The sequence below is a fragment of the Limulus polyphemus genome, unplaced genomic scaffold (assembly GCF_000517525.1).
Source record: "Limulus polyphemus unplaced genomic scaffold, Limulus_polyphemus-2.1.2 Scaffold348, whole genome shotgun sequence".
NCBI classification, from domain to species: domain Eukaryota; kingdom Metazoa; phylum Arthropoda; class Merostomata; order Xiphosura; family Limulidae; genus Limulus; species Limulus polyphemus.
The window spans coordinates 309413-322331 of NW_013665958.1; the positions used below are offsets into that span (position 1 = coordinate 309413).

Genomic DNA, 12919 nt, shown 5'->3' on the forward strand with positions numbered 1-12919 from the left:
TTGTAGTTAGTTGTATGTGGTGGTGGTTTAAAATGTTGTAGTTTTAACATAACCATCGCTACTGAAAGTTTCCTTTTAGTCAATAAAAGAAAATTATGCCTGCTAATTATAAATATAAATAACAAAACTACAGACATTTCTACCAAGTTTTAAGAAAATCTAATAATTATAGCACCAAGGAAACTTTTCGGAATGTCGTGTTCATGAACTGAGGTAACTTATTAACATTATACCATTTCATACTTAAAGAAGACACATTTTTATGTTTACAAGAATATGCATACATATATAGCTTGTAGGTTGCCTACGTTATGGAAGATAATTCTCAGTTTACAATGCGCATGAAATAAACAAATAAATGATGTATCACACTTCACTAGAAACACTTTTTACACTGAAATAAAAAAACAAAAAAGGTGATCGAATTAATATTTCCATGAGAGCATTGATTACTATACAAACTAGTTTTGCCCAACTTGTCAAAAAATGACGGGTTGGAGTTTTGTAAAAAGCATTTTTAGGCCCGCGCCTTTCCTTCAGCAAACTTTGTTCACCAAACTTACTCCTTCATCATAAAGGAAAAACAATCACACATTGAGGAAAGAAAAACAAAACACTCACAAAAAATCAATAGGAATGGTGCAACTTCAATTAAAAATTACTCATAATATCAGCGATACACACACACACACAATGACTAATTGCTTTTATATCTATTAGTCCAGTTATTCGGGGTAGAAATAAACGACTCTAGGCAGTAGGAGTCCAAGGCCTCACTAACATAATCTTATCACCTAAACTTTGTCACATAACGTCCCAGCAGAAATTGTTGAAGTATACCCGATTTATCTGTTTCGTGAACTTGTCTTATTCAAGTGGTTCTGTGGTACGTAGAAGGTTTCAGAAATTCACAAAGAATGTGATCTATGTAGTTAAGATAGTTGTTGCCCCTGTAAGCTGATACAATTGATATAGTTTTTCTGCGTTTTTAAGTTTGAATCTAATGCGTGTAAATAGTTTTATTGCTAAGCGACAAAAACGAACGGAACGTTACTAAAAGACAACAGGCTTTTATGTACAATAGGTGGCTAGTTGAATAGTAATTCCTGAATGAATGATATTGGAACTGTATATTTGCTTTGTACAAGTTGATAAATTTTATATTTATTTCAAAACTAAAAGAAATCACTCATGGAAACACTCGCAGACGAAAAGGGTTGGCCGTTGTTTTATCTGCAACTAATAATTTTAACTTCCGATTAGAGCAAGCTATATGCTTAGAGCGAAACTAAGAATAAACCTGGCCAATAGTTAAGCTAATTAAATATACGTTTCTACTTATAAAAATTATAATGTATTTTTTCGTTCAGATTGAAAGCCATTTAATAAGAGTTTGTTATTTTACATCTTTCAGACTTATGTATTAAGATATTACATCAAAATAACTTGTTTCAGAAATTTTATGGCGATCCCAACATCAAAGCTAATTTGCTCAAAAAATTATTCATCTCTTTGATAGTAGGTATGAAGAGCGTTTAGTGTAGATTTAAATAAAAACACGTAGTTCACTTTTTCAACTACGACTATATGTTTGTCTACTTGAGCTGACTGTATGTTTGTCTACTTGAGCTGACTGTATATTTGTGTACTTGAGCTATATATATATACTTGAGCTAACTGCATGTTTGTAGACTTGAGCTGACTGCATATTTGTGTACTTGAGTTGACTGTATGTTTGTCTACTTGAAGTAACTGTATATTTGTTTACTTGAGCGGACTGTATATTTGTCTACTTGAGCTGACTGTATGTTTGTCTACTTGAGCTAACTGTATGTTTGTCTACTTGAGCTAACTGTATGTTTGTCTACTTTGAGCTGACTGTATTTCTAAGTATTTTATGAGTAATGTTCAAATAAATCCACATCTGCGCAATTTGTATATGTTCAACAACAAATGAATATGTTAAAGTTAATTGTTATGAACCTGAATACAAGGGCAGACCATAAATCAAATTGCAACTGCTATTCAAACTATCTTAAATATACATATATAAACCAACCAAGAAATGTTAGCTTAAACACAATCTAGCTCATTACGTTTGATTTTTTCTTACCATAAAACATGTGTAAAAAAGCTTTCTAGAGTTTTAGGTGGCACCCTTGCTTTCACTAATTGAACCTTGGCTGTAACCAGTCATTTAATAGTGAGTTGAGTGTATATTGTGAACAGTCATTGTATAATTATATTAATAATAAAAACAATAACACAGATAAACTTGGCACACTTGAAAGTCTGAAAGTTATTGCAGTTGTTATGTTTAGAACTTTCAAAACAGTAATAAGAAATTTTACAGTTAGTAATCTACTTTGGTATTCAATTGATTTATATGCAGTTGTTGGTCAGTTATCCTACAACCATTAGTAATCCGATATAATTGTGAGATATTCTTACATTTAGTTCTTCGAATCGAATGTTCAGTAATTCTATAGTAAGCACTATGATAAGGTGGTGAGTAATTTACCAGTTGAAAGTCTAAATGTTGTAATTGGTAATTATACAGTATAATGTTATTCTACCTTTAATTTTCTAAACGTGGTGGTCAGTAATTATACAGTTAGCTTCTCAGAATGTGTTGCTCAAGAATTTTAGGTTCATTCTTAAGTAATATTGAATCTTCAATTTATGTAATTAGTAGGATCACTAATTACTTAAATGTCATGTTATGGAAACCACTTGTATAACTTAAGCAAAGAAATAACATTTCAGTATATACTATGCTTTTAGTTAATACAATAAAAGCACTGTTTTAACAGAGTGTTACGCATAGGATATTTTCCCATTGAAAACATCTGAACGATTTTTTGCTGTTATCTTCCTTTTCAGTCTACCGGATAATATTTTAATACTCTTTGGAGTTTTTGACACTGAATAAAGCAACTTATGCATTGATAGATGTTGTAGTTTCTCATTTCGTTTGTTATTCTGGCCACTTTTTGTTTTGTTGTTGTTGTTGTTCAAGAAACACTTTTTTGCACTTCGCTTTTAGATGTACCAGATTTTTAAAACGAAAATGGAAGAAAAATAGTGGAAGGCTTTTCCATTTTTATCTGTAAGTAATTCTTGAAAAAGTCCTTAAGAAAAATATAGGTATACAAAATCTCGGGAAGTAAATGGGGTAATTTGCCATTAAAACCAACCTTGACGTATCCTAAAGGCAGATAAATATTTCCTAACCATTTAGCAAACCTATAGCATTAACTGTAGATATATAATTTAATGGGGTGTTATTATTTGAAATATCTTTACAATATTAACCTATTAAAAGAAAGACTAATGTTACACACACATACAAACGTATATATATATATATATATATATATAGGGTGGACCATAAGTACGTTTAACGAAGGATTTTTCAGCTTACTTAATTTTATTAGAATTTATAATTCTAATTATTTAATTCTTGTTTGTTTTCTAGACTACTAAAATGGCTCTCAGACTTAACAAAGGTATTTTGTAGGGGAGAACAAGAAAGAGTGCAACTATGAATAATTCAGGAGGGCAAACACTTTGAACACTTTTTTTCAAGAAAGAAAAGTGTTTTGTAAAATAGCTTGCTCATTTACCTCTGTTTTTTATAGTAACAGCATATATTGTATTGTAAACCTGATTAAATGAACCATTGTTTCATTAATTGGGTAAACGTATTTATAGGGGACGCGGATTCGCCCGGGATAAAGCTCTGGATTTTGGCTAGAATGCCGGGTTCGAATACATGCAAAATCACATTTCATGCTCTTTAAGCTGTTGGTGCGTTATACGAATGACAATCAATTTCTTAGGGTGGATAATGGGTGGTATGGTGCTGCTGATTGGCTGCCTTTTCTCTGGTCAGTAATTCAAAATTTGGGTCTACGGCAAGTAGCTTTAGTAGCTTTGCCACAAATACAACATGTACAAATACTTACTTATGAACCACCCTGTATATATAGAAAACTTTTCTTAATGTATTCAAATTTAGTGATATTACTTTTCATTTTATTAATATATCTCAGTATTCTAACTAGATGAAAAATAATATTTACAGGTAATTGCAAAGAGTACGTGAAATAGTATATTTTCTAAAATTTCTTACAAATTCTAAAAACAGAAACCATCATTGATGTACCTTTTGTTAATTATATGAATAGAATTCCAAAAGATGGCATGACTAAAATCTGGAACGTCATTTTATTACATCTTCGCCACTACAGATATTAATAAAATAATTAAACAACGTAACATTGCATCTGGTGATTACCTAGTTAAGTATACATTAAAAAAACAACAAAGGTACAACTTGGAACACATCTAAAGCACTTACGTTGCAACAATTCTAAAGCATATACAGTAGGGCGTCAAATTAGCGGCGAACCTGTATGTCATTTAACGCTCAACTTACGGTCAGAATACATGTATGAGAAGTAAAATCTATATTTATTCTGTGGCTTAATACTTACCTTTAACAGAAACGTACACAGTGACATACAATACAATGTATTATGGGAAATAGTACCTTAACTACCCACAATGATTATTTTTTACCCAACAGCAAATCTTGCAAACTACCAATAAAGTAAAGGATGGTTAAACCTGGCGTAGATTGAGATGATAGATAAGGTATCCATTAAACTGCTTTTAGTCCTGTTTGGTGATAAAGCGACCTAAACTTTTAAATCAGCCAACTTTCACACACTGATATTATTCACCTCGTATCCCGTAATTGCTGCAATATTAGGTGCATAACTCTTATATTAATTATTTTAAAGCAACAAAATATGTATCCTAAAGTTTCTCGGTGAGGGCTGAATTGTAAAATACCATTAAGATTATACAGGATGATTAACAATCAAAACTTATATTTCTGATACGAAAATAGCCGTACAACATAAGTATATCTCTGCATGCTCAAATATGTGTATTAATGTTTTTTTAAGAAACTTTTCCAATTTCTGTGAATCTTTTTCATACCTCAGGAACTTTTTAAGAGCCACAAACTTACGTTCTTCACTGAAAACCAACAATAGAGATTTTTTTGAGGTTCAACGTGACATTAATAATACATGCACTACGTATAATACATATAAAATGAATTCCGGTACAACACTTAGTTCAAAGAAAGTAGTGGATTACATAATTAGATTGATATAAAGCTTTATCTGCTTTCTAAACGTTCCTATTGCAACTGTGACATTTGAGACTACCTGTGTTAAATACAAAAATTTAATAAAATCTTGTATTACATACAGTAAAGTGGAAAAAATATTAAAGTGAACCTTCCATCGTAATAAATAATCGTTGATTCCTCAGGGGCAAAAACAAAGCTCAAATTATGTCATAAGAAAATAATAATAACTGGATTTCTAATATTGTGAATATTTAATGAGACGTACAAACATGACACGATCGAACCTCATATTTTAATGCTCATTAAGTCAAAAATATAAACCCAGCTGTTTTTACCTTAATGAGAAAAAATTTGATATAAACTTATTAACTTGCGTAAGCCAGCTATGTTTGGGGAAAATTACATAAAGGGTATAAATATGCGCGCAATACCCAGAGTTAAATTAATTATAATAACAAAAACAGCTGTATAATTTACAAAAATAAAATACTTTACGTTGATAAGATGTGAAGTTTTAACTTAAATGTATAGAATTGGAATGTACCTTTGATACAGTAAATTGTGTCAGATGCTGTTAAAGTTCAGCCAGTAAAAATAGTGAGCTCCATTCTATCCCTTATCAGGGTAAAATTTAAAGATATAAATTACTCACATATAAAAGACACAGTGTATAAATCTAGCAGTATGTCAAAAACACTCTTTCCATCATATCCGGCACCCAGTGGCACAGCGGTATGTTTGCGGACTTACAACGCTAGAATCCGGGTTTTGATACCCGTAGTGGGCAGAGCACAGATAGCCAATTGTGCAGCTTTGTGCTTAACTACAAACAAACCATCATATACGAATACAGAATATAGTGTTAAAAGAAACAAAAAAATCCTAGTTCTGTTATCTTATGACAAATATAATTAATTATAATCACGCATCGTCAGCAAAAACGTTTACACCATAGTAATATTACAACTTTTAATTGTACCCGTTGCCTTCACAGAAAACACGAAGAAAGCGATAAGTAAAGAAACAAGACCTTCTACAGTGAAAATTTTACATCACGTGTTTAAGTTATTAATCTAGATATCTCAGGTTAATCATTCTTTAAACAAGTTACGCCTTAATATACTTGACCAAGCGTTGCCTAATGATCAGCATATTGGGCTGCATATCTAAAGGTCCACTGTTTGAGAGATGATGCCGCTGAATGCGCTCTGCACTTTGAGTTATGGGTAGGTTATAAAAGAGGCAATCCCGTTATTCGGTTCCTCAAGAGCTGGAAAAAAAATTATTGTGGCACTGGGTGCTAATGGTTGGCTGCCTTTCTTCTGGTCAACAGTTTAAAATCATTAACGGTTACACTCTATGGATCTCTGATCTGATTGTTTAGTAAACATGCGTCTACGATGCTTTTCAGATTGGAAATTTTATTTTGTAATATACTTTATATACTGGAAGGAAGTATATTTTAAAAGCGATATTTCATGCCGACGGTTCAAATGTTTTTTTTTTTTTCATTTTTAGTCGAAACATATGTAACAAGTATTTAGGCGAAGTGACATCAAACTTAGGCATGCATAAAAAAAAATTTGCAAAAAATCCTAGTTCTAAGATTTGCACTTTTTTATTCGACTTACTGTCACTGGCGATTTACAATTGAAAACTTAACAGTATTGTTTATGACCTCTTATCACCATAATAAAAGTTGACAACTTTTGTTGGAAACGTTTGAAAAACTAGTTCTAAGAATGATTTAAGAAACAAATCCTGGAATGTAGATCACATAAGCAGCTTTAATGTAACAATTCTTTTGGCAATTTTTCCATGAAATTACAATGTGTCATGAAGAGAAGTTGTAACTTTTAGCGTATTGTGGTCAGCTTCTCGAGTATCAGAGCTTCTATGATGTATTGTTTCTTAACATTGCTGTTAGTAAAAAAATAGCTTTAGGACTTATAGACTTATATGTTAAAGTATATTTGTTTTGTAAAATGCTGAAATGTTTTCAGAATGCCAACAGAGAGCAACATATTCAATGTGAAAAAACAATTAAAAAGACGAAATCTATCTGAGTTGGACAATTACTGGCATGTCCCTTGTTTAAATTCCTGTCATAAAATCATGCTTCCAACCATTGCTTTTGGCTATAAATTCTAGCACAAGTCTCTTTTAAGTTTCAAATCATGATTTTAAAAAGAAGTAAAAATTCTGTGTGTAGCTAAATGTTAGCTGCAGGAACTTTATATGCTTGAGTAGTTAGCTACTGTGAATTGTCCTAGATATGGATAGAGAACTGTAAAGTTCGTCGGTAACTTTGATATTTGATTCAGGTTACATTATAAGAAAACTATTTATGTGATATCACAAAGAACAGAAAACTGTATATTTTTATTACATTATATAGGAATTAAACATTAAGGTGAACATTTTACAATGTATTTGGTTAAAGTTAAAGAGTGTGAGTGGGTTGTTTTGATTGAGGACTACTATATGTGTTTTGTAAGTCTAAATTTCTCCAAACTATGATATAGCAACATATATTTTTAAATACTAGCGCAGAGCAATAACTATGTATGATTAATCAGCAAGTTTTAAGTAACAGGACAATGTCATTCTGTCTCACAAATGAAATGATAATGCGATTCAATCTTATTTTACGTACAATGTTCTTTACGTAATCACCGTGTTTATACTTCCAAAGCAGTAATAGAGTTTACATGATGTTATTTATAACACAAGTTATGAAATATTATAGAACATTTTTTTAGCTGATAATATCCATTGATAATAGACTATAGCTGAATAATTCATAAATAGAAAAATCTCAGGGAGGAAATAGATTTGTTAAATAGTTAGATTGCTTTCTGTTTTGTTTGTTTGTTATTAATCACAAAACTACACAATGAGCTACCTGTGCTCTGCCAACCATGGGTATCGAAACCCGCATTTTAGCGTTGTAATCTGTGAGATTTGCCATTGAGCCACCTGGAGGGAGCAGTTAAATCGGTACTTGCTTATACAGATTTTATGGGATAATATCTCTCGTTATAAGCTTACAGATTTACCAATGGAAGGTAGTTTTTAACACCAAGGCCAGTATCACAGTTATAAAAACAATGTTAATATATCTGAAACCCTTTGATAAATCCAGTTAAACACTAGTATAAAGTCTATAAAAGTATACGTCTAGTACATGGATCAAGCCATGTCTGCCAGGGCTGAAATACCGTACAACAAGCATGTATAAATTAAAGGTTTGGCTGGCCAAAGATACTACATGCGAAACATTGTGGCAAAACGCCAAGTGTTTGTAGGAACTGTGTGTACAATTTGAAGAGAATATATACATGAAACTGGCATTTTTAATAATAGACGTGGTTGAGATAGAAATCGAAAGCTCTCCCATAATGACGTTAAGTATCTCAAGGTATGTTCTTTATGAGATAAACGACAGTTATGTATTGATCTTGCCAATGAATTTGCTGTAAGCTCAGAAGTGATCTCAGTGATGGGCATCAGACCACAAAAAGTGGAATGAGCAAAGCTGGAAACGTGTGTGTGATGTACAAATGAATCCAACTTCGAATAGTTTGGAAAACATGAATGACAGTATTTTTTACGGCAGAGAAGAGAATGGTATCAACATCTAAAATATAGCTTGGTGAGAAATAAGTACAAGTTTGGGAGCTATAACAGTGTCGGAGATCTACACAAAATTGATAGCATCCTGACAGCTTACAAGATCATGAAGGCCCTGATCCGTCATGTTTGTAACTCAGGAACATTGATCATCTTACAGCAAGACAATAATCCCAAACGTGGTGAAATGATATCTTGATGATATAGACGGAATAGTTAAAACAATTGTTTGGCTTGCACATTCCAGATATAAAAAAAGACTGCATGAGTTTGTTTCAAAATTGAAAAGGTCAAAACTCGACCCAATAAAATGGTTGAATTGTAAGTTGTAGAACAGATGGTTGGGAACAACATTCTACAACCGTATGGCAGCATGAAAATAAGGTATAGTGCTCTGTGTACAACAAAGGGCACACATACAACATACATTGTTCAACTTATTTCTTTTTCTTCTTGTTCTTTCTGTGATAATTGGGTGGGGGTATAGCTTAGTGGTTAGCGCACACGGACTACAAATCCGATGGTTTATGGTTCGTAGCCCGTTGCCATAAAAACGCACTCCGAACTTTGGGGTTGTGAATGTTTTAAAAGAATGACAGTCAAATCTCACTATTCGGTTAGACAAGAGTAGTCTAAAAGTTGGTGGTCGTTACTGTTGACTCACTGCTTTGTCTCTAGTCTGTCAGTTCAATATTAGGTAATATAAGTAGATAGCCCTTCGTGTAGTTTTGCAAGAAAATTCTAAAACAAACTGTGATAATGTTTTACACCGTTAATAAATTCCCCATGTAGTAGCCATTATGTGCTGTTTCTGACTCATGTACGTGTATGTTTCCATAATTAATTTCATCACTATGAATTAATTAAGGCAGGTGAACTTATCTTGAACAAATTCTATGTTTGCTAACAAACTTCCACTAAAAAGTACGACTGAAAGTGCGCGATCTTTGCCTTGTAATATGACAATAATGTTGATTCTCTTTACATTTATTATATTTTATTGGAATAACATAATTCTCTTTCCATAAATACAAACTGTAAAATGTTTCTAAAAAAATCCTTTGTAGCCCGGTAATATTCGTTTGGTTAAAGTAATTATCATATCGTATGTTATCTATTAGCACGTATTCAATTATTAATTTCACCACACACATTTTGTAATCTCTGCGTTCTAGATACAGCAGCATTTTTAGCATACGTTATGATTTATAAAATAAACATATGTTTAGAACAGAGGCTTGCGATTGAATAGTATGTTTTTATAAATTAAAGTATAAAACTCTTTGTGTTATCAGCTTTAGGGTGTATTCAACTTTATTATTTCCTGAGTTGCCTGAGTGATTATTTATGTATACACTTTCCAAAAAACTAGTCTCCGTATACATTACGACATAGGTAGGTCTCTGGGTGATATCTGAGGTTATCAATCTGTTACATCTCTATAATTATAGCGGTAACATAAAATCCTCATTGCATGCATTGTTTCGGCAAAATAGACATAGATGTATAGATAAAATTGACTATCTGTGTTATACTTGCATTTTTCGTTTGCGCCTTTAAAAACAGCCTCTCATTATATCTGTAATAGCATCCATTTTACAACTTTAAATGATCAATTACAATATTTCACTAGTTATAACTTTTTTAACAAACAAAACTGAGGTAATGCGGTAATAATTTTTGAAATCATACTTATACATGTGTGACCTGATATCTATGCCTTATCTACATATGCATAATTTAGGCTACATGGGTTAATTATTCATTTATCAGAAGGCAAAGTGCTGAATTGCGTAACAAAAATGTTCGCCGTTTCTAACTTAAAATGATCTCAACTAGTGGGTTCAGCTGATTTATCAAAATATTTTCAAAACCATTAAAACTACAACAACGATATAATAATATACATGACAGGCTAATCGTCTGGCTGGAGTGATGCTGTGGTTTAGCATTTATAACTTAAGCCATCATTTTATTATAACAGTGCCAAAAAGCTATAGGATTTACGAGCAAAATGACTTTTCAATGGAAATTGTGTTAAAAGCAATTATTTTTATATTGTTAATACACCAAGGTGACAGGAAGATTAATTTTACAGCATTAGCTTGTAATCAGCTAATGTATGAAATTACAGCATTAATGGCGTACGGTTACGAATATATAAACATCATTATAATCAAAGTAGTAGAATATGTGGAAAAAAAATGAATATTTTTGGCGTTAAAAATTATAAAACAAAAGAATATAGTGATATGAAAGTTATGATTGAATCGTTTCATGGTAACCTGAATCGTTTCATGGTAACCTGGTTTGCTAGTATAAATACTTTATAATAATTGTTGATTCAGAAATAAAATTCTATCGATATGTATGTTTCTCTATAGTTTAAAAACTTTGTTGTTATGATCAATTCCTAATGTTACTTAAATTTTGTGGTCGGTTTTAAATTTTCTAAAACGCCAACAACTACAAAGAATTTAATAGTCTAATTAAACAGTCTTTTAACCGCGATTCGAAGTGTTAAAGAAATACATAAAGATTAATAAAATAATAATATTAATAATCAATATTTCATCTTAACGCAGTACTTTAAATGTTGCCATGGTTAATTCATAAATTTCGTTACTTTTCAAACATAACTGTTTTCAGTTAAATCTATGAAAGTTGTTTCTGCTCATAATCTTTTCCAACTGAAATAAGTTTTGGCAAATTTTAAGAAAATTGTCACCTTCTGCATTCATTGTTAATAAAACCTATATAAAACGAAAAATACTTTTTGTTAAATAACTGTTATCTGTCTTTCTTTCTTTTACTGTTGTAAAAAAGAAATAACAAACACAAAAATCCATATTTAGTTCTATTATATACGGGCCCGGCATGGCCAGGTGGATAAGGCGCTCGACTCACAATCTGAGGGTCGCGGGTTCGAATCCGCACACCACCAAACATGCGTTATAATGTGACGGTCAATCCCACTATTCGTTGGTAAAAGAGTAGCCCAAGAGTTGGCGGTGGGTGGTGATGACTAGCTGCCTTCCCTCTAGTCTTACACTGCTAAATTAGGGACGGCTAGCGCAGATAGCCCTCGTGTAGCTTTGCGCGAAATTCCAAAACAAACAATCTATTATATATATATTTTTAAACTGTGAATTCTGAATTATATAATTAATATCATCCTTTGAATTTTTGTAGAAACAGCAATATGTTTTTAGCAGACAGTAAGGGTTGCAATTCAGGATGAGTTTTTGTAGAAACAGCAACATGTTTTAGCAAACAGTGAAGGTTGACGACCGATTAAGTAATGTATGTCGCACCAAGAACATTACTGTGAGCCTGAACTGTAGTGGAATCAGACTGATGTCGAGCAATGTCCAGATACCACAAGGGGTCGACAACTCGAAAAGGGTTGGGAACCCTGCCTTAGTGTGTTGTGTTCAAAGGTGCCATGTGGTTGCAAGTATGGTGCTGTCGTGAAGATGGGTGGTTGAGTTTGTAGATATTCCAAAACCATCCGTCCTGTTAGACCTTCTTCCCTATAAAAGTCCATTCCGTTTCAATGAACCACTGTTAGTGTAAACACTACCCACTTTCACTGAATTGCCTATACCTCCCATGGTAAAGTTCGTTTCAATGAGGCACGATCCCAAGGTTCCTGATGATCTCTAATATACGTTTTTTTTTTCTGTTTTTCATTCTCCAGTTGGTGTACTCTTTCTTCTATGTCTCCATTTTCCATCCTCTCACATTCAGCATAGCAACAAGGCAGATTAATACGTTCAAAAGTTTTTATCAAGTATCAAACTTCCATACCTATCTATATATCGATATATCACACAACACTTGAACATACTAATTGTTCTGTATCGTCGGTTGGGTTTTGTTGTTCTTAAGCGCATAACTATACAATGGGCTATCATTGCTCTGTCCATCACGGGTATCTAAATCTGATTTTTAGCGTCTTAAGCCTAAATAGTTCCCGTTGAGCCACTGGGAAGCTTTGTAGCTTCGTTAAATAACTATAGGTATATTATGTTGTCGGTTCAAATACAAAATTTTTACTGATTGTAAATGTGTTTTTCAGAAATTACCCAGTTGCTCCGAGTAGCATGATCTTTAACA

The 12919-nt window shown here is 32.3% G+C and overlaps 1 protein-coding gene across 1 annotated transcript in view; it reads right to left on the bottom strand.

Annotated features, from left to right (window-relative positions):
- The window catches only part of LOC106457579 (iroquois-class homeodomain protein IRX-6-like), a 53553-nt gene extending 41017 nt beyond the window's left edge, over nt 1-12536 (bottom strand). The window contains exon 1 of the mRNA XM_022383580.1: nt 12408-12536. Within this exon, the coding sequence (XP_022239288.1) occupies nt 12408-12536 (129 nt within the window). The remainder of the gene's footprint in view (nt 1-12407) is intronic.
- Between the last annotated feature and the right edge of the window lie 383 nt (nt 12537-12919).